This window comes from Protomyctophum bolini (assembly GCF_963924005.1).
Source record: "Protomyctophum bolini genome assembly, chromosome: 5".
NCBI lineage: Eukaryota > Metazoa > Chordata > Actinopteri > Myctophiformes > Myctophidae > Protomyctophum > Protomyctophum bolini.
The window spans coordinates 2,929,511-2,953,650 of NC_137866.1; the positions used below are offsets into that span (position 1 = coordinate 2,929,511).

The 24,140-nt window shown below is 48.7% G+C and overlaps 1 protein-coding gene across 1 annotated transcript; it reads left to right on the top strand.

The window, feature by feature from the left end:
* Positions 1 to 22,751: 22,751 nt before the first annotated feature.
* Positions 22,752 to 23,828, top strand: LOC308316124 (kelch domain-containing protein 3-like; the record flags this gene model as incomplete). Its single annotated transcript, XM_080764529.1, has 1 exon — positions 22,752 to 23,828. One exon carries the CDS (start codon positions 22,752 to 22,754, stop codon positions 23,826 to 23,828), a length of 1,077 nt encoding a protein of 358 aa, XP_080620655.1.
* Between the last annotated feature and the right edge of the window lie 312 nt (positions 23,829 to 24,140).

The following is a 24,140-nucleotide window of genomic DNA, read 5'->3' on the forward strand; positions in this document are numbered from 1 at the left end:
AAACGACCAATCACCTCATTGCTTTGGGTCCCGTCTGTAATGCTGTGCCCACAATAAGAGTATATAATCCCTTTGACTGACATCCCCTTGTGTTCCAGCCTTTATATGCCCATCCCCCATATTTATAGCCCATTCTGGGCGGGACCCCCTTTTGGTGTTTAGCACTATGCTATGCTTTAGCTATTGAAAAATAGCAGATCTACAAGCTCATAGCGCGCCACCGAGTGGCGCGCTACGAGCTTGTAGGTCTGCTATTTTTGACAAAAATCGAAGGACCACTGACTTATAGAAACACAAGCTTTTTCAGAAAACTGTCAGGACGTATAGAAGACGTTACGGAATCTGATCTCAGGTCAGAATGGGTTAGATAAAGGACAAGAGCTGTCATCTCATTGACGTTTATATATATATATAAATAAAAAAGAAAACAGTGCAGGCGTCGGCGGGTGTTGAGGGGGGTTATTTTGGCAGAGGATCAGTTGGGCATCTAACACTAGATGGATACGCTTTCATTTCACATGCTGCACATTGACCAAGCCCATACTGTCTCTCTCTCTCTCTCTCTCTCATGCACGCACACACGCACGCACGCACGCACGCACGCACGCACGCACGCACGCACGCACGCACGCACGCACGCACGCACGCACGCAAAAGCATGCACGCCCTGGCTTAACACCCGCCACACAGATACTTGCACCCCTCTCTCTCTCTGTCTCTATCTCTCTCTCTCTCTCTCTTGTCAACCCACCCATCCATCCCACTGGGAGTTCGTTGCCCCCCTGCCCTCCCTCCCTGCCCTTGCAGCCTCCAACGTGTCCTTGCACTTGTGACTCATGTGTAACTTAACCCAGTTCGGTCGGGAATAATTATTATAATTATTATGTTATAATTTAGCTAATAGCTAATATGAGATCTACAAGCTTGTAGGTCTGCTGTTTTTGAAAAATGGTGAAAATGTGCCTCAAATCTTTGAAATATACTGTATATTATTACAGAGTGAACATTTTAACTCAAATCTTTTGCTTCTGGAACAACATATTTTCAGATTGGGGGGGGGGGGGGGGGGGGCGGAGGCATATTACATTATAATCTTTTGTGGTCCTTGACATGAAATATTGAGAACCACTGATACAGAAACATGAGGTTTTTCAGAAAACAGTTTGAAGATTTTTTTATTTTTTATGTTGACGTCCGTACTAAATGGGTTAAGATCTGTGCAAATGGACTTGGGACACCCCCCCCCCCACACACACACACACACACACACACATCACCCATCACCTTTACTTCACCCATAATAAAGAAATGTCACGCCGCCGCAAATTAGATCATGCCAATCAACAACGACCATAACCATATCGTCTCATGGACACTATTAACCCATTTCTGACCTGAGATCAGATTCTAAAAATGTCTTCAAACATCCTGACAGTTTTCCATTCTGACCTGAGATCAGATTCTAAAAATGTCTTCTACATCCTGACAGTTTTCCATTCTGACCTGAGATCAGATTCTAAAAATGTCTTCTACATCCTGACAGTTTTCCATTCTGACCTGAGATCAGATTCTAAAAATGTCTTCTACATCCTGACAGTTTTCCATTCTGACCTGAGATCAGATTCTAAAAAAACGTCTTCTACATCCTGACGGTTTTCATTCTGACCTGAGATCAGATTCTAAAAATGTCTTCTACATCCTGACAGTTTTCATTCTGACCTGAGATCAGATTCTAAAAATGTCTTCTACATCCTGACAGTTTTCCATTCTGACCTGAGATCAGATTCTAAAAATGTCTTCTACATCCTGACAGTTTTCCATTCTGACCTGAGATCAGATTCTAAAAATGTCTTCAAACATCCTGACAGTTTTCATTCTGACCTGAGATCAGATTCTAAAAAATGTCTTCAACATCCTGACAGTTTTCATTCTGACCTGAGATCAGATTAAAAAAATGTCTTCTATGTCAGTCGCTCTATAGCAGACCTACAAGCTTGTGCGCGCTACGAGCTTGTAGATTTAGTCTTTGTTCTGTTTCATGGTTTGTGACTCTGTGAGCTGCTAATCTCTCCCTCCATGTCTGTCACTCTCCCCCATACCAGGACCACTCCTATTTCATCTTGTAATCCTGCTGCTAGAGTTTCGTTGGCTTTGCAAATAGAAATATTCCCCAGGCCCAAGAGTCAGTCTAATAGGCAGCAGCAATCAGCCCGCACGTGCATGTTAGTTGCGAACGCAGTGAGCACTTACTATGAGACCTAGCAGATCATGTCTGTGCGTGTGTCCGTGTGTCCCCCCTTTGTGCCCATATATGGAGCTGAGTGATTTGTTTGTGATTGATGCAACACACTCCATATTTGGACGTATAGCTGCTTTGGGGACTCCTTATATGGTTATGGCTATGGCTAACTTAAAAACTTAACTTAAAAACAACTTAACTTAAAAAAATAATAACTTAAAAAAAAACCCAAATATGTATGAGCTGCGTTCGCTTCCCGCGTTTGCGCGTCTTACTGGTTGCAATAAGTTCACTATTGCATATTTTGTAGGCTATACAGTGTAGATTGAATGAAGGTAGAAGCATGTATGGAACGGGCCTTTTGGTCTGTAGCCTGCCATATCAAACTGCATGATGGGGGGGGGCGGGGTCCCTGGAGTCACAGCTCTCTCTCTCTCTCTCTCTCTCTCTCTCTCTCTCTCTCTCCCCCTGCTTCTCTTCTTGTCCTATTCCTGGACGCTCCATCAGAGCAGCTGGACCCTGCAGGCCATTCCAACAGCATGACACTTTGCACCCGAAATAAGGCCTTGAGGCATGCCATCAAGCTTAACCCATTCTGACCTGAGATCAGATTCTAAAAATGTCTTCTACATCCAGACAAGTTTTCCATTCTGACCTGAGATCAGACTCTAAAAATGTCTTCTACATCCAGACAGTTTTCCATTCTGACCTGAGATCAGACTCTAAAAAATGTCTTCCACATCCAGACAGTTTTCCATTCTGACCTGAGATCAGACTCTAAAAAATGTCTTCTACATCCAGACAAGTTTTCCATTCTGACCTGAGATCAGATTCTAAAAACGTATTTTCTACATCCAGACAGTTTTCCATTCTGACCTGAGATCAGATTCTAAAAATGTCTTTTCTACATCCAGACAGTTTTCCATTCTGACCTGAGATCAGATTCTAAAAATGTCTTCTACTACATCCAGACAGTTTTCCATTCTGACCTGAGATCAGATTCTAAAAAATGTCTTCTACATCCAGACAGTTTTCCATTCTGACCTGAGATCAGATTCTAAAAATGTCTTTTCTACATCCAGACAGTTTTCCATTCTGACCTGAGATCAGATTCTAAAAATGTCTTTTCTACATCCAGACAGTTTTCCATTCTGACCTGAGATCAGATTAAAAAAAATGTCTTCTACACATCCAGACAGTTTTCTGAAAAAGCTATGTTTCTATGTCAGTCGTTCTTCGATTTTTCAAAAATAGCAGACCTACGAGCTCGTAGCGCGCCAATCCCTGGAACATGTGACGCGTTTAAACCTAAACACCATGTGTGTAATAATAAAATAAAATAAAATGCCAAGTGTTTATTAATATTCATACAATACAGTAGAACACCTCACGAGAACACCTAGTGTTCAAATTCTAAACACCTATATGACTGACTTTGATTGTAAAAACTAAACACGTTTATGTGTTTAAAAAGTGTTACAGGGATTAAACATCGTTCTTCTGTTTATAATCTAAACACTGTGACACGTTTAAAAAGTGTTACAAATTATGCGTTTAAAACAGTTTATAACCTAAACGCTTGGGTTTAGTGTGTATGAGCTTGTTGTGAACGCAGTGAGCACTTACTATGAGACCTAGCAGATCATGTCTGTGTGTCTGTGTGTGCGTGTGTCCCCCCTTTGTGCCCATATATGGAGCTACGTCCAAATATGGAGTGTGTTGCATCAATACGTCACCACGTGACTCAGCCATAACCATATAAGGAGTACCCAAAGCAGCTATACGTCCAAAACCCAAATATGTACGAGCTTGCTATTCAATAGCTAAAGCATGACATAATGCTATAACACCAAAAGGGGTTCCCCGCACAAAACGGGTTAACATAGGTATACATTTATTGTAGAATTGAATAAATGGAGGAAAGGGGAAAGCGTAAGAGGATAACAGCGTCAGGGTGTTACAGGAGGAAAGGGTCGGAGAAGAAGGGGGGTATGCGTGTGGTCATTTTATACTGGGTCAATATATACATTGCTGTAAATTAGTGATCGACCGATATGGTTTTTGGCCGATATATATCGATCACCGATTAGTGGACAATCAAAAAGCCGATAGCCGATATCATGAGCCGATTAATTAACCCATTCTGAACGGGAACCCATTTTGGTGTTAGCATCATGTCGTGCTTTAGCTATTGAAAAATAGCAGATCTACAAGCTCGCAGCGCGCCACCGAGTGGCGCGCTGCGAGCTTGTAGGTCTGCTATTTTTGAAAAATCGAAGAACGACTGACATTTTTTTTTAATCTGATCTCAGGTCAGAATGGGTTATAATCAGACCAGTGTGTGTCCAGCGGAAACCTCGTGTGAATCTGATCTCAGGTCAGAATGGGTTAAAGTTAAGAAAATATTTATTCCCCCCCCCCTCCATCAATTGCAGCTTTTTTTTGCTACAGTGCAAACATACTGTAGCAGCATATATAATTTTCAATATCTATCGATCTATCTATGAATGCACCGAGTGTGTGTGTGTGTGTGTGTGTGTGTGTGTGTGTGTGTGTGTGTGTGTGTGTGTGTGTAATTGCCCAGAACCGCGCCAAAAAGGCCTCTGCCCGGGCTCTGGACCGGGCCCATGCCCCCCAGCGTCCATATATGGAGCTGGCCTGTTCTGACCTCACAGCACTCCATATTTGGACCTGACACACAAGACAGAACTCCACAAGCCGGCTGCATTATACTCCCTATTTGGGCATGCCTTACAAAGAACTCCATATATGGGCATAAAAGGGAGACAGACATAATACCCGGGCGGGGCATTTCATTTACAACTTGCATCGTATACCAAGTAGGTCAGGGAGAACTTATTACCAATCAGTTAATCACAGAGTGAATTTCCATTTATATGCCGATGATATCCAACTATATCTTTCTGTAGACATATTATTTCGGTTTTAGCTTCACCGCATTGGCTTCCGTTCTTTTTAGGATTGATTTTAAAATAATTGTACTTGTTAATAAATCTCTCAATGGTCTCGCACCTTCCTACCTACATGACTGCCTGCCTAGATATGTCCCAAACCTTCCTACCTACATGACTGCCTGCCTAGATATGTCCCAAACCTTCCTACCTACATGACTGCCTGCCTAGATATGTCCCAATGGGCTGTAGAGGCCCTATACGGGCACCGTTCTGGTTTATCAAAACCGGATTTTCAATGACGGTGGTTGTTTCACTGCATGTTTGGTTTGGTATATTTCATGAGAAATATAATAATCGGTCGTTTCTTTCCGGTTGTTTTTTAGCACGGATACCGATATTAATTAGAATCATGAATATCGAACGCTGCCAGATCCAAGAAGCTAAAATTTGTTTCAAAATCTTGTTTCAAATTTGTTTCACAGCTTATTTGGGATCTGGGATCTCGGGAGCAAATTCGATGACGGGGGCTGTTCCTTTTTTTTTTTTTCAAGATACTCGGTAGATGATTGGATGGGACCGTCTGTCTATCACCGTGTGGGCGTGCAAACACAACCAATCATATTGACGTGTCTATATAGCGCCACATCCGGTTTCGCACACGTCCCGCCCTTATAGCTCACTGGTGATTGGCTGATTGGTTCGAACCACGAGTGGTTCGGCGTTAGCTCAACTCCCTGAGAGGTCCCAGATGGATGCTGTGTTGGGGAACATGGTTACCCAATACCGCCCCCAGCTGGCAGAGTCAGGTTAAGGTTGTTGTTGTCGGGATATGACAACGACCACCTATAGCGGTCCTATAGCCAGACATTATCCCTCGCGTATTACTGAATTCAAATCATTGTTTTTTAAATGTTTTCTTGTACACATGCATGTGGCCTCCTATAGCGCCGCCTTCACCCTTTTTGTATTGTTTTTATACCGTGCTAAATAAATCAAATCAAATCAAAAGAGATGTGCGTCTCCTCGACGCAGCGACTTCTTGCAGCGACGGTCTGAACTGTCTGCTGTCTTTGGCAGCAAAACGCCATTTGAAGCGCGAGCGTGTGAGAGGCCAAGAAGCCTGCTGGAGCCTGTGGGCGGGGCCGCGGGGGCGGGGGCTGTTCCATCACTCCCCCTCTCGCCCCTCAAATTGCGTAACGTGGCAGCCAAGTCTATGGATTCTTAAAAAAAAGAAAAAAAAAAAAAAACTCTCCCGGTCTGTTCTCGGCGTGTAAAGAAAAGGGGAAAATGCATTTTTTTTTAAATATATATTTTTTTATCCCACGATTTTTCACCCCTGTGTCAATCATCTAATGTGATCCTGGGCTCTATACACACCCTCCGCCAACCTGGGGAGAGCAACGGACTTGAGCTCATGCTTCCTTCATGCCTGAGTGTCCAAGTTGCTCCTTTTACAACCTGACAGGGGGGGAGTTTCCCTGGTTGGACATGGTATAGCGCGTGGAAGGAACACAATTCCAGCCAGTTCCTTTCCCCTCCATCAGGCGCCCCGGCTGGCCAGGGGGAGGCAGTTTTAGAGACCAGGATTACTGCATGTTTTTGTGAGGGTGCCTACCCTATAGGGGACACGGGGAGAGAAGGCATTTTTGAATGACTTATCGGCGTCTGAAAACAGCAATGTTTCAATGTTTTCAAAACAGCGTTTCCGTGTGAGGAAAAAAAAATACAAACTGGATCAGAGATGTGACTATGCAATCACGTGCTGTCTCCTGTGGGACTGCAACTCCGGTGTTTGGACACCAGATGGTGCTGTTGGCTGACATATGACACATTCATGTCTCCCACCACTAGGAGATCTCGCCCAGAGTCGCCCCGTGACGTTCTCCTCTCGGAGCCTCCTGTCATGGCCTCCTCTGGCCACACGGTGTCATAGTTTCTCAAAAGAAAAATACCAGTGAGGTTCACGCCAGCTGGCAGGCTTTGGTTTGGTTTGTTTTGGATACTAGCAGGTGGGGTCGACTTTTTTAATTCCTTTTAGAGTCTTTTCTATTTTTTTTTTTATTTCAAAAAATTGTGTCTTCCTGACTAGCTGGCTTCATCCGTTTGCGGTTTCAGCTCAACTCCATCCAGCTTTGTAATGTCTTTGTATCTTTTCTGCACAATGACAGCTAGCCTGGGATAATCTAGATCACACACTTCTTTTTCAGTGTCGAAATGTTCCAGCTGCATGGGAGCAGCTTCTCCCATGCCATGCAGTATGTGCCCTATATCCATTTGATTGACAAGAGCTGATTTGACGATGATGCAGAGCACGTCGTCCTTCTGAGTGTCGGGGTTTTCCTTGGACCGAAAGTAATAATGATACAATATCATTAAACATCTGGCATTCTGTGCTGCTTGTTTTTCTCCATCGTTGGCGAGTTGTCCTTGGAAACGTTTGAGAGATTCCACTTCTCCACCTCGAATGTCCTCGCTTGTCTGAAACAAGAGTTTGGCTGTTCTGCCGATAATGTGGAAAACGGCTACCTTGACACGAGGCATCCTCATCATGAGGTAGGTTTTCTTGATAAGGTCTGCCATCTGAATTTGAGCTGTTAACTTAAGATTAAAACTCCGAGTCAATCCATTTCAGTTCTGGAGCGATTATAAATACTATATATCATACACATAGTGACATCACTTGTGATGCAGGTGTCCATATTTGGGGTTTATACAAGTGGGTTGAGCTTCTCAGTTGCCCCTAGCAACGCAACGCCCACATCATCATCACTCCTAATATACTCCTAATATGGTTATGGCTGAGTCATGGTGACACAAATCACTTGGCTCCATATATGGGCACAAAAGCGGGACAGACAGACACATCACTCAGCTCCATATATGGGCACAAAGGGGGGACACACGGACACACACACACAGACAGACAGACAGACATGATCTGCTAGGTCTCATAGTAAGTGCTCACTGCATTCGCAATCACTGCGTTCGCAACTACCCTAACTCTGCAGGTGTTCTCTGCAAACCCCCGCTTACCTGTCTGTCTCGCCAACGGAGGCATTCAGACCTCCCGTGCCGTTACGGAGGTAAGGCAAAGTTGTGCCGTTATAGTAGCGCTTGGAAGTTATCTGCTAGTTATTTAATTGTATTAATTATTCTAGGGTACCTCCCACTGCCCCAGGGTACCTCCCACTGCCCGAGGGTACCTCCCACTGCCCGAGGGTACCTCCCACTGCCCCAGGGTACCTCCACTGCCCCAGGGTACCTCCCACTGCCCCAGGGTACCTCCCACTGCCCCAGGGTACCTCCCACTGCCCGAGGGTACCTCCCACTGCCCCAGGGTACCTCTCACTGCCCGAGGGTACCTCCCACTACCCGAGGGTACCTCCCACTGCCCGAGGGTACCACCCACTGCCCCAGGGTACCTCCCAGGGTACCTCCCACTGCCCCAGAGTACCTCCCAGGGTACCTCCCACAATTTACAATTTACAATTTAGGCATTTAGCAGACGCTCTTAATCCAGAGCGACTTACATTAAGCAAGAACAAAAAAGCATGGGTATACATCACATAATAAACATTTATCATGAAACATGCGTAAGCTAAGAAAGTAACAGTGGAATATCTATAATGAAACTATACATATAAGCTATACATCTATACTACTATGCTATACATATGTACTATGACGTGCTATGACAATAGCACATACAATGCACTTATGCTGTCTACATAACATGCTATAAGACTGTATCAAATGCTATCTAAGTCTACAGAATTGCTATCTAAGGGGGTGGGGTAAGTGCTATGGGCCATGATGGAGTCTGAAAAGGTGGGTTTTCAGACTACGGCGGAAGATTGGGAGTGATGCTGCAGTTCTGACTGCAATGGGAAGTGCATTCCACAGTTTTGGAGCCAGAAGGGAGAAGAGTTTGGGACGTGTGGAGTGTTGTCCCAGCGTTTTTAGTGAGGGTACTTCCAGCTTCCCTGCGTTGGCTGATCTGAGTGAGCGGGAGGGTTTGTAGGGTTCGATCATACTTGCAAGATATGGGGGAGCCATACCTTTGGTTGCTTTGAATGCCAGCATCAGAGTTTTGTATTCTGTGCGGGCAGAGACCGGGAGCCAGTGGAGGGAACGGAGCAGGGGGGAGACATGTGAGAATTTTGGCTGGTTGAAGACCAAGCGAGCTGCGGCATTTTGGATCAGCTGGAGAGGTTTAAGTGCACATGCTGGTAGGCCAGTAAGGAGGGAGTTACAATAGTCAAGTTTTGACAAGACTGTTGTCTGGATTAGGAGCTGGGCTGATTCCTGGGTGAGGAACGGTCTAATTCGTCGTATGTTATAGAGTGTGAACCTACAGGATCGAGTGACAGCTGTGATGTGAGTTTTGAACGAGAGCTGACTGTCCAGGACGACACCAAGATTCCTGGCTGTTGGGACAGACGTTACCAGGGCGTTGTCTACGGAGATAGTTAGCTCCCGCATAGGGCAGGACTTAGCTGGGAAGAAGAGAAGCTCAGTCTTGTCTGGGTTCAGTTTGAGGTGGTTGGAGGACATCCACTGTGAGATGTCAGCCAGGCATGCCGTGATGCGCTCTTCCACCTGAGTGGCAGAGGGGGGGAAGGATAGAAACAGTTGTGTGTCATCGGCGTAGCAGTGATAGGATATATTGTGAGCAGAGATGATAGTGCCAAGGGATTTGGTGTACAGTGAGAAAAGGAGGGGACCAAGTACAGATCCCTGTGGGACCCCAGTTTGGAGGGTTCGGGGGGATGATAACAGACCTTTCCAGGAAACCTGGTAGGTCCGGTCGGTGAGGTAGGAAGAGAACCACTTTAGTGCCGTTCCACCGATGCCTAGATCCGCTAGGGTGTCTAGGAGCAGCTGGTGGTTCACTGTGTCAAATGCTGCCGATAGGTCTAGGAGGATCAGTACTGCAGAGTGGGAAGCAGCTTGGGCAGCATGTAGTGCTTCTGTGACTGCCAGCAGGGCAGTTTCTGTGGAGTGGGCCTTCTTAAATCCGGACTGGTTGGGATCCAGCAGGTTGTGCTGTGAGAGATGGAGAGAGAGCTGGTTGGAGACAACACGTTCCATGGTTTTAGAAATAAATGAAAGGAGTGATACCGGTCTGTAGTTCTTGACATCTGAGGGGTCAAGAGTTGGTTTCTTGAGGAGTGGTGTTACTCTGGCTGACTTGAGGACAGATGGGACGCAGCCTGAGGTTACTGAGGTGTTGATGATGGAGGTGATGAAGGGGAGCAGATCAGGTGCGATGGTCTGGAAGATTGGAGACGGGACAGGATCAAGAGGACAGGTGGTAGGTCTAGAGGATGTCACTAGTTGTAGAACCTCGTCTGGGGAAAGAGGAGAGAAGGAGGACATGCATGGTATGTTGGGGTTAGTGTTGGTTGAGTCAGATGCCACTTTATGTGGGAGGGGAGGAAAGGAGCTGCTGATATCATCAACCTTCTTCTCGAAGTAGTTGACAAAAACATCAGCAGTGAGGGATGCAGGTTGAGTGGGGGGAGGGGGTTTAAGGAGGGAGGAGAAAGTGGAGAAGAGCTTCCTTGGGTTAGAAGTACAGGATTGGATTTTGGTGTGGTAGAAAGAGGAGCAGTGGTTAGTGAGAGGGCGAAGGCAGAAAGGAGTGAGTGAAAGTGGTCATCTGGTAGCTTTGTCTTGTGCCACTTTCTTTCGGCTGCCCTTAGAGGTGTTCGTTCAGATCTGAGAGTTTCAGATAGCCAGGGAGCCGGTGGACATGAGCGAGCTGGCCTGGATGAGAGCGGGCAGTGTTGGTCGAATGCAGATGAGATAGAGGAGAGGAAGGATGAGGTTGCAGTGTCAGGTGAGAGGGAGAGGAAGGACTCCAGGGAGGGTAGAGAGGAGAGAATAGAGGATGAGAGGGAGGCGGGGTTTAGGGACTTGAGATTGCGTCGGGAGGTGACGTTCGGAGGGTTAACAGGTTTAGGCGGGAGGGTGGAGAGAGAGAGGGAGAAGGTTATGAAGTGGTGGTCAGACCTAGTTAAGGGGGTAACAGAGAGTGTGGAGGGAGAGCAGGCTCTGGAGAACACAAGGTCCAAAACATTACCAGCCTTGTGAGTGGGAGGGGAGGGAGATAGGGAGAGGTCAAATGAGGCCAGAAGGGATGTAACGGGAAGATACTTCTCTGCGGTAGGAAGGTTGAAGTCACCCAGTAGAATCAGAGGGGTGCCATCTTCCGGAAACGAGCTCATCAGAGAGTCTAGTTCTTCCAGGAAGTTCCCGAGAGTTCCTGGAGGGCGATAGAGCACAATGAGGATGAGGGGGACTGGCTGTGATATTGAGATCGCATGAAATTCATATGTGGACAGAGAAAGGTGAGAGAGATTTAAGACACGGAAATTCCATTTGGGGGATGTTAGTAACCCTGTACCACCCCCTGTGCCTGTTTGGCGAGGGGTGTGGGTGAACTTGTGTGAAACAGAGAGGGCAGCGGGAGTTGCAGTGTTATCTGGGGTGATCCAGGTTTCAGTCAGAGCAAGGAAATGCAGAGACTTGAGGGAGGCGTGGCCTGAAATGAATTCAGGCATATTCTTTTTGGTAGCTGCGTGGCAGTTCCATAGGCCTCCATCCACCACAATGTGGTGACTGGGTGAACGAGCTGGATAGATGAGATTTGAGGGATCTCTGTGACTGGAGAGGTAGTGTCTAGGGCGACATGAGGAGGACAGTATAGGGACGGTGGGAAAACACATTCTAGACAGGTATAAGGATAATAATAATAATAATAATAATAATAATAATAAAGTATAACTAATAATTATAACATAATAGTAGGAAGTAAGTTGATACAGAACCCCTAGGACGGCCTCCTTCGATGTGTCTGGATGTCCGGGTCTTTGGATTGGACGCTAGGCTATATTTAGTCAGCCTGTGTGGGAGGGAGGTACCCCCCAGGGTACCTCCCTCTGCCCCAGGGTACCTCCCAGGGTACCTCCCACTGCCCCAGGGTACCTCCCTTTGCCCCAGGGTACCTCCCACTGCCCCAGGGTACCTCCCTCTGCCCCAGGGTACCTCCCACCCCCCAGGGTACCTCCCAGGGTACCTCCCACTGCCCCCAGGGTACCTCTCACTGCCCGAGGGTACCTCCCACTGCCCGAGGGTACCTCCCACTGCCCGAGGGTACCACCCACTGCCCCAGGGTACCTCCCACTGCCCCAGAGTACCTCCCAGGGTACCTCCCACCCCCCAGGGTACCTCCCTCTGCCCCAGGGTACCTCCCAGGGTACCTCCCACTGCCCCAGGGTACCTCCCTTTGCCCCAGGTTACCTCCCACTGCCCCAGGGTACCTCCCTCTGCCCCAGGGTACCTCCCACCCCCCAGGGTACCTCCCAGGGTACCTCCCACTGCCCCCAGGGTACCTCCCACTGCCCCAGGGTACCTCCCACTGCCCCAGAGTACCTCCCACTGCCCCAGGGTACCTCCCTCTGCCCCAGAGTACCTCCCACTGCCCCAGGGTACCTCCCACTGCCCCAGGGTACCTCCCACTGCCCCAGGGTCCCTCCCAGGGTACCTCCCACTGCCCCCAGGGTACCTCCCACTGCCCCAGGGTACCTCCCAGGGTACCTCCCACTGCCCCAGGGTACCTCCCAGGGTACCTCCCACCTTTGTAGTTTTAGCATCCTCCATTATATAACGGTGGAAATCCATGGTTCAGCTATTGAACAAGTGGTAGGAACACGTTATTCCGACCAGTTCCTTTCCCCTCAATCAGGCGCCCCGGCTGGCCAGGGGGAGGTAGTCTAGAGACCAGCATTACTGCATGTTTTTGTGAGGGTACCTACCCTAGGGGACAATGAGAGATCATGCAAACTCCACACAGAAAGGCCCTTTCGCCAACCCCGCCTCGGGTATGGGCACTGATGACGCGGAGGAGGGAGCACGCCCACAGCATCCCCAGCGGGAATCGAACCCAGGACCCTCTAACTGTGAGGCGACTGCACTACTAATACTACTGTGCCACCGTGCCCCCATCATTCAATTTTAATACAACTTTTGTCAAACTAGCTAATTATGACTCAGACAAACACGACGGTCGGTTCTGGTATTCCACAGGGCTCAATTCTTGGTCCTCTATGTTCTCCCTGTACATACTGCCATTGGGAGAACTTATTACCAATCAGTTAATCACAGAGTGAATTTCCATTTATATGCCGATGATATCCAACTATATCTTTCTGTAGACATATTATTTCGGTTTTAGCTTCACCGCATTGGCTTCCGTTCTTTTTAGGATTGATTTTAAAATAATTGTACTTGTTAATAAATCTCTCAATGGTCTCGCACCTTCCTACCTACATGACTGCCTGCCTAGATATGTCCCAAACCTTCCTACCTACATGACTGCCTGCCTAGATATGTCCCAAACCTTCCTACCTACATGACTGCCTGCCTAGATATGTCCCAAACCTTCCTACCTACATGACTGCCTGCCTAGATATGTCCCAAACCTTCCTACCTACATGACTGCCTGCCTAGATATGTCCCAAACCTTCCTACCTACATGACTGCCTGCCTAGATATGTCCCAAACCTTCCTACCTACATGACTGCCTGCCTAGATATGTCCCAAACCTTCCTACCTACATGACTGCCTGCCTAGATATGTCCCAAACCTTCCTACCTACATGACTGCCTGCCTAGATATGTCCCAAACCTTCCTACCTACATGACTGCCTGCCTAGATATGTCCCAAACATTCCTACCTACATGACTGCCTGCCTAGATATGTCCCAAACCTTCCTACCTACATGACTGCCTGCCTAGATATGTCCCAAACCTTCCTACCTACATGACTGCCTGCCTAGATATGTCCCAAACCGCCCCCTCAGGTCTTCCACTGCTGGCCTGCTCACTGTGCCTAAAAAAATGGCAACTGAAAAACACAGTGAAGCAGCTTTCTGCTTCTAGGGGCCGACGGCATGGAACAAACTCTGTACCATTGACAGGCAGCCTCTGTAGATATTCATCGTTCATTGTTCACACCCCTTTACCAATACAGATCACCACCCATAGGTTAGGGCTGCTGAGGGGGTGGAGTTAACGATCACCTGACTGACAGCCAGTGTGACATACGTTTACTCAGTTTCTTGTTTAGAGGTTTAACTACATTCAAAGCACCGGCTTCACTGATTGGCTAACAAAACGCATCAGGCTTTGTGGATTGGCCAAGCTTTTTGTCATGTTTTGTCCCGTCTCATATAAGTGGGTTGTGTAAGGACACTTCTTTAGGACTACTTCTATAGGACGAGTACTTTTGAATTGTTTTTTTAAAAGGTATTGTCGCCGTATGAAATGTTGCGTGTCACAGTGCGCCTCACGGCCGGCCCCAGCTGCATCTATGCCCCTGCCGTGGCTCTGGTGGGGGGGAGCGAGGTGTACGTGTTTGGAGATTCGCATTACAGGGAGAAGGAGCTCTCTGGCGACCAGATGGAGGTGTACATTTTCAACACAGTGTCGTTGCGCTGGAGGACCTTGCCTCCTGTGACTTTAACCCAACGAGGAGTAGGAGGAGAGCGCCCCCCTGAAGCTCCTCCCCCTCCGGGCGTCTTCCACACGGCCGTGCTAATAGATCGCGTCGTCTACGTCTTCGGAGGCTCTGACAGAATGGGGGACCCTCGTTACCACAGCGGGCTTCACACCTTCGACGTGGTCGCCCACAGCTGGTCCAGGCCAGAGGTGTCGGGGTCCGTTCCCCGGGGGAGGGCAAGTCACTCGGCCTGCGCCTCAGAGAAGGTCATGTACATCTTTGGAGGGTACACCAAAGACCACCGGGACCTGTCCGTCGCCTCCACGGACCTCTTCAAGTTGAACACCGGCACCATGGTCTGGTCTTTCGTCAGCGTCAGAGGCCCCCCGCCGCCCGAGTCCATGCAAAACTGTGCCGCCATCGTCGGGACGAAGATGTTTGTGTTTGGCGGTATGTCGCTTAAGGATGACTGCGACAGCCTCAGTGTCTTTGACATGGAGACAAACGTGTGGCTGAGGACACCTCTAGATCCCTTCCGTCCAGTAGGCGTGTGTTGTGGCAGAGACTTCCTCCACAACGGAGAGCTGTACGTGTTTCAAAGCAGCGACGTGTGGAAATACACTCCAGAGACCTCCTCCTGGAAGAGGACGACACCCAAGGGGAAGACGGTGTGTTGGATGGACGGGATGTCCCTTTGCACGGTGGGTGATCGTATCGTCCTCTTAGGGGGACCTAATGTACCCGGTGTACCCATTACCCATTACGACAGAACCGCCATCCTGTACGTTTTGGATTTTAACCCCAGTCTGAAGACGTTATGCAAGCTGGCGGTTATTCAGTACAGCCTGGAGCAGTCTGGACTCCCACACGACGTCAGGTGGGAACTGGCAGCCATGACTACCAACAGCAGCTGAAGAGAGTTCCTGGAAACAGAGGGATGGGAAGGATCAGGGGATTGAAGAGAGGAAAAGAATCACCTCCTGCACCTGTCGGTCTGAAAGCCGACGGTCCAAGGGGGAGACGGAGGTTAGCGATATCTGATATATGGTATACAGACATGTACATGTACACACATACTGTACACACTGAGGTTAACGATATCTGATATGTGCTTATCTTTATGCAGAACACAGTGGAACGCTGTACAGTTATTTTTCTTATATTCAGCCATTACAACGAATGGAGAATTTACGTCATATGTAGACGAGAAAATCGGCAATTTTTGTCTTACATATTAAATTCCCATTGACAATGAATGGATGATCAGGGATGCCTCGGTCACACTTTTTCCACTCCCGATCCAACACCGATCGACCGTCCAACTATATATTTCTGTAGACATATTATTTCGGTTTTAGCTTCACCGCATTGGCTTCCGTTCTTTTTAGGATTGATTTTAAAATAATTGTACTTGTTAATAAATCTCTCAATGGTCTCGCACCTTCCTACCTACATGACTGCCTGCCTAGATATGTCCCAAACCTTCCTACCTACATGACTGCCTGCCTAGATATGTCCCAAACCTTCCTACCTACATGACTGCCTGCCTAGATATGTCCCAAACCTTCCTACCTACATGACTGCCTGCCTAGATATGTCCCAAACCTTCCTACCTACATGACTGCCTGCCTAGATATGTCCCAAACCTTCCTACCTACATGACTGCCTGCCTAGATATGTCCCAAACCTTCCTACCTACATGACTGCCTGCCTAGATATGTCCCAAACCTTCCTACCTACATGACTGCCTGCCTAGATATGTCCCAAACCTTCTTACCTACATGACTGCCTGCCTAGATATGTCTTAAACCTTCCTACCTACATGACTGCCTGCCTAGATATGTCCCAAACCTTCCTACCTACATGACTGCCTGCCTAGATATGTCCCAAACCTTCCTACCTACATGACTGCCTGCCTAGATATGTCCCAAACCTTCCTACCTACATGAGTGCCTGCCTAGATATGTCCCAAACCGCCCCCTCAGGTCTTCCACTGCTGGCCTGCTCACTGTGCCTAAAAAAATGGCAACTGAAAAACACACTGAAGCAGCTTTCTGCTTCTAGGGGCCGACGGCGTGGAACAAACGCTGTACCATTGACAGGCAGCCTCTGTAGATATTCATCGTTCATTGTTCACACCCCTTTACCAATGCAGATCACCACCCATAGGTTAGGGCTGCTGAGGGGGTGGAGTTAACGATCACCTGACTGACAGCCAGTGTGACATACGTTTACTCAGTTTCTTGTTTAGAGGTTTAACTACATTCAAAGCACCGGCTTCACTGATTGGCTAACAAAACGCATCAGGCTTTGTGGATTGGCCAAGCTTTTTGTGATGTTTTGTCCCGTCTCATATAAGTGGGTTGTGTAAGGACACTTCTTTAGGACTACTTCTATAGGACGAGTACTTTTGAATTGTTTTTTATAAAATGTATTGTCGCCGTATGAAATGTTGCGTGTCACAGTGCGCCTCACGGCCGGCCCCAGCTGCATCTATGCCCCTGCCGTGGCTCTGGTGGGGGGGAGCGAGGTGTACGTGTTTGGAGATTCGCATTACAGGGAGAAGGAGCTCTCTGGCGACCAGATGGAGGTGTACATTTTCAACACAGTGTCGTTGCGCTGGAGGACCTTGCCTCCTGTGACTTTAACCCAACGAGGAGTAGGAGGAGAGCGCCCCCCTGAAGCTCCTCCCCCTCCGGGCGTCTTCCACACGGCCGTGCTAATAGATCGCGTCGTCTACGTCTTCGGAGGCTCTGACAGAATGGGGGACCCTCGTTACCACAGCGGGCTTCACACCTTCGACGTGGTCGCCCACAGCTGGTCCAGGCCAGAGGTGTCGGGGTCCGTTCCCCGGGGGAGGGCAAGTCACTCGGCCTGCGCCTCAGAGAAGGTCATGTACATCTTTGGAGGGTACACCAAAGACCACCGGGACCTGTCCGTCGCCTCCACGGACCTCTTCAAGTTGAACACCGGCACCATGGTCTGGTCTTTCGTCAGCGTCAGAGGCCCCCCGCCGCCCGAGTCCATGCAAAACTGTGCCGCCATCGTCGGGACGAAGATGTTTGTGTTTGGCGGTATGTCGCTTAAGGATGACTGCGACAGCCTCAGTGTCTTTGACATGGAGACAAACGTGTGGCTGAGGACACCTCTAGATCCCTTCCGTCCAGTAGGCGTGTGTTGTGGCAGAGACTTCCTCCACAACGGAGAGCTGTACGTGTTTCAAAGCAGCGACGTGTGGAAATACACTCCAGAGACCTCCTCCTGGAAGAGGACGACACCCAAGGGGAAGACGGTGTGTTGGATGGACGGGATGTCCCTTTGCACGGTGGGTGATCGTATCGTCCTCTTAGGGGGACCTAATGTACCCGGTGTACCCATTACCCATTACGACAGAACCGCCATCCTGTACGTTTTGGATTTTAACCCCAGTCTGAAGACGTTATGCAAGCTGGCGGTTATTCAGTACAGCCTGGAGCAGTCTGGACTCCCACACGACGTCAGGTGGGAACTGGCAGCCATGACTACCAACAGCAGCTGAAGAGAGTTCCTGGAAACAGAGGGATGGGAAGGATCAGGGGATTGAAGAGAGGAAAAGAATCACCTCCTGCACCTGTCGGTCTGAAAGCCGACGGTCCAAGGGGGAGACGGAGGTTAGCGATATCTGATATATGGTATACAGACATGTACATGTACACACATACTGTACACACTGAGGTTAACGATATCTGATATGTGCTTATCTTTATGCAGAACACAGTGGAACGCTGTACAGTTATTTTTCTTATATTCAGCCATTACAACGAATGGAGAATTTACGTCATATGTAGACGAGAAAATCGGCAATTTTTGTCTTACATATTAAATTCCCATTGACAATGAATGGATGATCAGGGATGCCTCGGTCACACTTTTTCCACTCCCGATCCAACACCGATCGACCGTCCAACTATATATTTCTGTAGACATATTATTTCGGTTTTAGCTTCACCGCATTGGCTTCCGTTCTTTTTAGGATTGATTTTAAAATAATTGTACTTGTTAATAAATCTCTCAATGGTCTCGCACCTTCCTACCTACATGACTGCCTGCCTAGATATGTCCCAAACCTTCCTACCTACATGACTGCCTGCCTAGATATGTCCCAAACCTTCCTACCTACATGACTGCCTGCCTAGATATGTCCCAAACCTTCCTACCTACATGACTGCCTGCCTAGATATGTCCCAAACCTTCCTAACTACATGACTGCCTGCCTAGATATGTCCCAAACCTTCCTACCTACATGACTGCCTGCCTAGATATGTCCCAAACCTTCCTACCTACATGACTGCCTGCCTAGATATGTCCCAAACCTTCCTACCTACATGACTGCCTGCCTAGATATGTCCCAAACCTTCCTACCTACATGACTGCCTGCCTAGATATGTCCCAAACCTTCCTACCTACATGACTGCCTGCCTAGATATGTCCCAAACCTTCCTACCTACATGACTGCCTGCCTAGATATGCCCCAAACCTTCCTACCTACATGACTGCCTGCCTAGATATGTCCCAAACCTTCCTACCTACATGAGTGCCTGCCTAGATATGTCCCAAACCTTCCTACTTACATGAGTGCCTGCCTAGATATGTCCCAAACCTTCCTACCTACATGACTGCCTGCCTAGATATGTCCCAAACCGCCCCCTCAGGTCTTCCACTTCTGGCCTGCTCACTGTGCCTAAAAAAATGGCAACTGAAAAACACACTGAAGCAGCTTTCTGCTTCTAGGGGCCGACGGCATGGAACAAACTCTGTACCATTGACAGGCAGCCTCTGTAGATATTCATCGTTCATTGTTCACACCCCTTTACCAATACAGATCACCACCCATAGGTTAGGGCTGCTGAGGGGGTGGAGTTAACGATCACCTGACTGACAGCCAGTGTGACATACGTTTACTCAGTTTCTTGTTTAGAGGTTTAACTACATTCAAAGCACCGGCTTCACTGATTGGCTAACAAAACGCATCAGGCTTTGTGGATTGGCCAAGCTTTTTGTGATGTTTTGTCCCGTCTCATATAAGTGGGTTGTGTAAGGACACTTTTTTAGGACTACTTCTATAGGACGAGTACTTTTGAATTGTTTTTTTAAAAGGTATTGTCGCCGTATGAAATGTTGCGTGTCACAGTGCGCCTCACGGCCGGCCCCAGCTGCATGTATGCCCCTGCCGTGGCTCTGGTGGGGGGGAGCGAGGTGTACGTGTTTGGAGATTCGCATTACAGGGAGAAGGAGCTCTCTGGCGACCAGATGGAGGTGTACATTTTCAACACACTGTCGTTGCGCTGGAGGACCTTGCCTCCTGTGACTTTAACCCAACGAGGAGTAGGAGGAGAGCGCCCCCCTGAAGCTCCTCCCCCTCCGGGTATCTTCCACACGGCCGTGCTAATAGATCGCGTCGTCTACGTCTTCGGAGGCTCTGACAGAATGGCGTACCCTCGTTACAACAGTGGGCTTCACACCTTCGACGTGGTCGCCCACAGCTGGTCCAGGCCAGAGGTGTCGGGGTCCGTTCCCCGGGGGAGGACAGATCACTCGGCCTGCGCCTCAGAGAAGGTCATGTACATCTTTGGAGGGTACACCAAAGACCACCGGGACCTGTCCGTCGCCTCCACGGACCTCTTCAAGTTGAACACCGGCACCATGGTCTGGACTTTCGTCAGCGTCAGAGGCCCCCCGCCGCCCGAGCCGGCGCATAACTGTGCCGCCATCGTCGGGACGAAGATGTTTGTGTTTGGCGGTTTGTCGCTTAACGATGACTGCGACAGCCTCAGTGTCTTTGACATGGAGACAAACGTGTGGCTGAGGACACCTCTAGATCCCTTCCGTCCAGTAGGCGTGTGTTGTGGCAGTGACTTCCTCCACAACGGAGAGCTGTACGTGTTTCAAAGCAGCGACGTGTGGAAATACACTCCAGAGACCTCCTCCTGGAAGAGGACGACACCCAAGGGGAAGACGGTGTGTTGGATGCACGGGATGTCCCTTTGCACGGTGGGCGATCGTATCGTCGTCTTAGGGGGACCTGATGTACCCAATTTCGATGTACAGGATGCCATCCTGTACGTCTTGGATTTTAACCCCAGTCTGAAGACGTTATGCAAGCTGGCGGTTATTCAGTACAGCCTGGAGCAGTCTGGACTCCCCCACGACGTCAGGTGGGAACTGGCAGCCATGACTACCAACAGCAGCTGAAGAGAGTTCCTGGAAACAGAGGGATGGGAAGGATCAGGGGATTGAAGAGAGGAAAAGAATCACCTCCTGCACCTGTCGGTCTGAAAGCCGACGGTCCAAGGGGGAGACGGAGGTTAGCGATATCTGATATATGGTATACAGACATGTACATGTACACACATACTGTACACACTGAGGTTAACGATATCTGATATGTGCTTATCTTTATGCAGAACACAGTGGAACGCTGTACAGTTATTTTTCTTATAGTCAGCCATTACAACGAATGGAGAATTTACGTCATATGTAGACGAGAAAATCGGCAATTTTTGTCTTACATATTAAATTCCCATTGACAATGAATGGATGATCAGGGATGCCTCGGTCACACTTTTTCCACTCCCGATCCAACACTGATCGACCGTCCAACTATATATTTCTGTAGACATATTATTTCGGTTTTAGCTTCACCGCATTGGCTTCCGTTCTTTTTAGGATTGATTTTAAAATAATTGTACTTGTTAATAAATCTCTCAATGGTCTCGCACCTTCCTACCTACATGACTGCCTGCTTAGATATGTCCCAAACCTTCCTACCTACATGACTGCCTGCCTAGATATGTCCCAAACCTTCCTACCTACATGACTGCCTGCCTAGATATGTCCCAAACCTTCCTACCTACATGACTGCCTGCCTAGATATGTCCCAAACCTTCCTACCTACATGACTGCCTGCCTAGATATGTCCCAAACCTTCCTAGCTACATGACTGCCTGCCTAGATATGTCCCAAACCTTCCTACCTACATGACTGCCTGCCTAGATATGTCCCAAACCTTCCTACCTACATGACTGCCTGCCTAGATATGTCCCAAACCTTCCTACCTACATGAGTGCCTGCCTAGATATGTCCCAAACCTTCCTACCTACATGACTGCCTGCCTAGATATGTCCCAAACCTTCCTACCTACATGACTGCCTGCCTAGATATGTCCCAAACCTTCCTACCTACATGACTGCCTGCCTAGATATGTCCCAAACCTTCCTACCTACATGACTGCCTGCCTAGATATGTCCCAAACCTTCCTACCTACATGACTGCCTGCCTAGATATGTCCCAAACCTTCCTACCTACATGACTGCCTGCCTAGATATGTCCCAAACCTTCCTAGCTACATGACTGCCTGCCTAGATATGTCCCAAACCTTCCTACCTACATGACTGCCTGCCTAGATATGTCCCAAACCTTCCTACCTACATGACTGCCTGCCTAGATATGTCCCAAACCTTCCTACCTACATGACTGCCTGCCTAGATATGTCCCAAACCTTCCTACCTACATGACTGCCTGCCTAGATATGTCCCAAACCTTCCTACCTACATGACTGCCTGCCTAGATATGTCCCAAACCGCCCCCTCAGGTCTTCCACTGCTGGCCTGCTCACTGTGCCTAAAAAAATGGCAACTGAAAAACACAGTGAAGCAGCTTTCTGCTTCTAGGGGCCGACGGCGTGGAACAAACGCTGTACCATTGACAGGCAGCCTCTGTAGATATTCATTGTTCATTGTTCACACCCCTTTACCAATGCAGATCACCACCCATAGGTTAGGGCTGCTGAGGGGGTGGAGTTAACGATCACCTGACTGACAGCCAGTGTGACATACGTTTACTCAGTTTCTTGTTTAGAGGTTTAACTACATTCAAAGCACCGGCTTCACTGATTGGCTAACAAAACCCATCAGGCTTTGTGGATTGGCCAAGCTTTTTGTCATGTTTTGTCCCGTCTCATATAAGTGGGTTGTGTAAGGACACTTCTTTAGGACTACTTCTATAGGACGAGTACTTTTGAATTGTTTTTTTAAAAGGTATTGTTGCCGTATGAAATGTTGCGTGTCACAGTGCGCCTCACGGCCGGCCCCAGCTGCATGTATGCCCCTGCCGTGGCTCTGGTGGGGGGGAGCGAGGTGTACGTGTTTGGAGATTCGCATTACAGGGAGAAGGAGCTCTCTGGCGACCAGATGGAGGTGTACATTTTCAACACAGTGTCGTTGCGCTGGAGGACCTTGCCTCCTGTGACTTTAACCCAACGAGGAGTAGGAGGAGAGCGCCCCCCTGAAGCTCCTCCCCCTCCGGGCATCTTCCACACGGCCGTGCTAATAGATCGTGTCGTCTACGTCTTCGGAGGCTCTGACAGAATGGCGGACCCTCGTTACCACAGCGGGCTTCACACCTTCGACGCGGTCGCTCACAGCTGGTCCAGGCCAGAGGTGTCGGGGTCCGTTCCCCGGGGGAGGACAGATCACTCGGCCTGCGCCTCAGAGAAGGTCATGTACATCTTTGGAGGGTACACCAAAGACCACCGGGACCTGCCCGTCTTCACCACGGACCTCTTCAAGTTGAACACCGGCACCATGGTCTGGACTTTCGTCAGCGTCAGAGGCCCCCCGCCACCCGAGCCAACGCATAACTGTGCCGCCATCGTCGGGACGAAGATGTTTGTGTTTGGCGGTATGACGCTTAACGATGACTGCGACAGCCTCAGTGTCTTTGACATGGAGACAAACGTGTGGCTGAGGACACCTCTAGATCCCTTCCATCCAGTAGGCATGTGTGGTGGCAGAGACTTCCTCCACAACGGAGAGCTGTACGTGTTTCAAAGCAACGACGTGTGGAAATACACTCCAGAGACCTCCTCCTGGAAGAGGACGACACCCAAGGGGAAGACGGTGTGTTGGATGGACGGGATGTCCCTTTGCACGGTGGGCGATCGTATCGTCGTCTTAGGGGGACCTGATGTACCCCTTTTCGATGTACAGGATGCCATCCTGTACGTCTTGGATTTTAACCCCAGTCTGAAGACGTTATGCAAGCTGGCGGTTATTCAGTACAGCCTGGAGCAGTCTGGACTCCCCCACGACGTCAGGTGGGAACTGGCAGCCATGACTACCAACAGCAGCTGAAGAGAGTTCCTGGAAACAGAGGGATGGGAAGGATCAGGGGATTGAAGAGAGGAAAAGAATCACCTCCTGCGCCTGTCGGTCTGAAAGCCGACGGTCCAAGGGGGAGACGGAGGTTAGCGATATCTGATATATGGTATACAGACATGTACATGTACACACATACTGTACACACTGAGGTTAACGATATCTGATATGTGCTTATCTTTATGCAGAACACAGTGGAACGCTGTACAGTTATTTTTCTTATATTCAGCCATTACAACGAATGGAGAATTTACGTCATATGTAGACGAGAAAATCGGCAATTTTTGT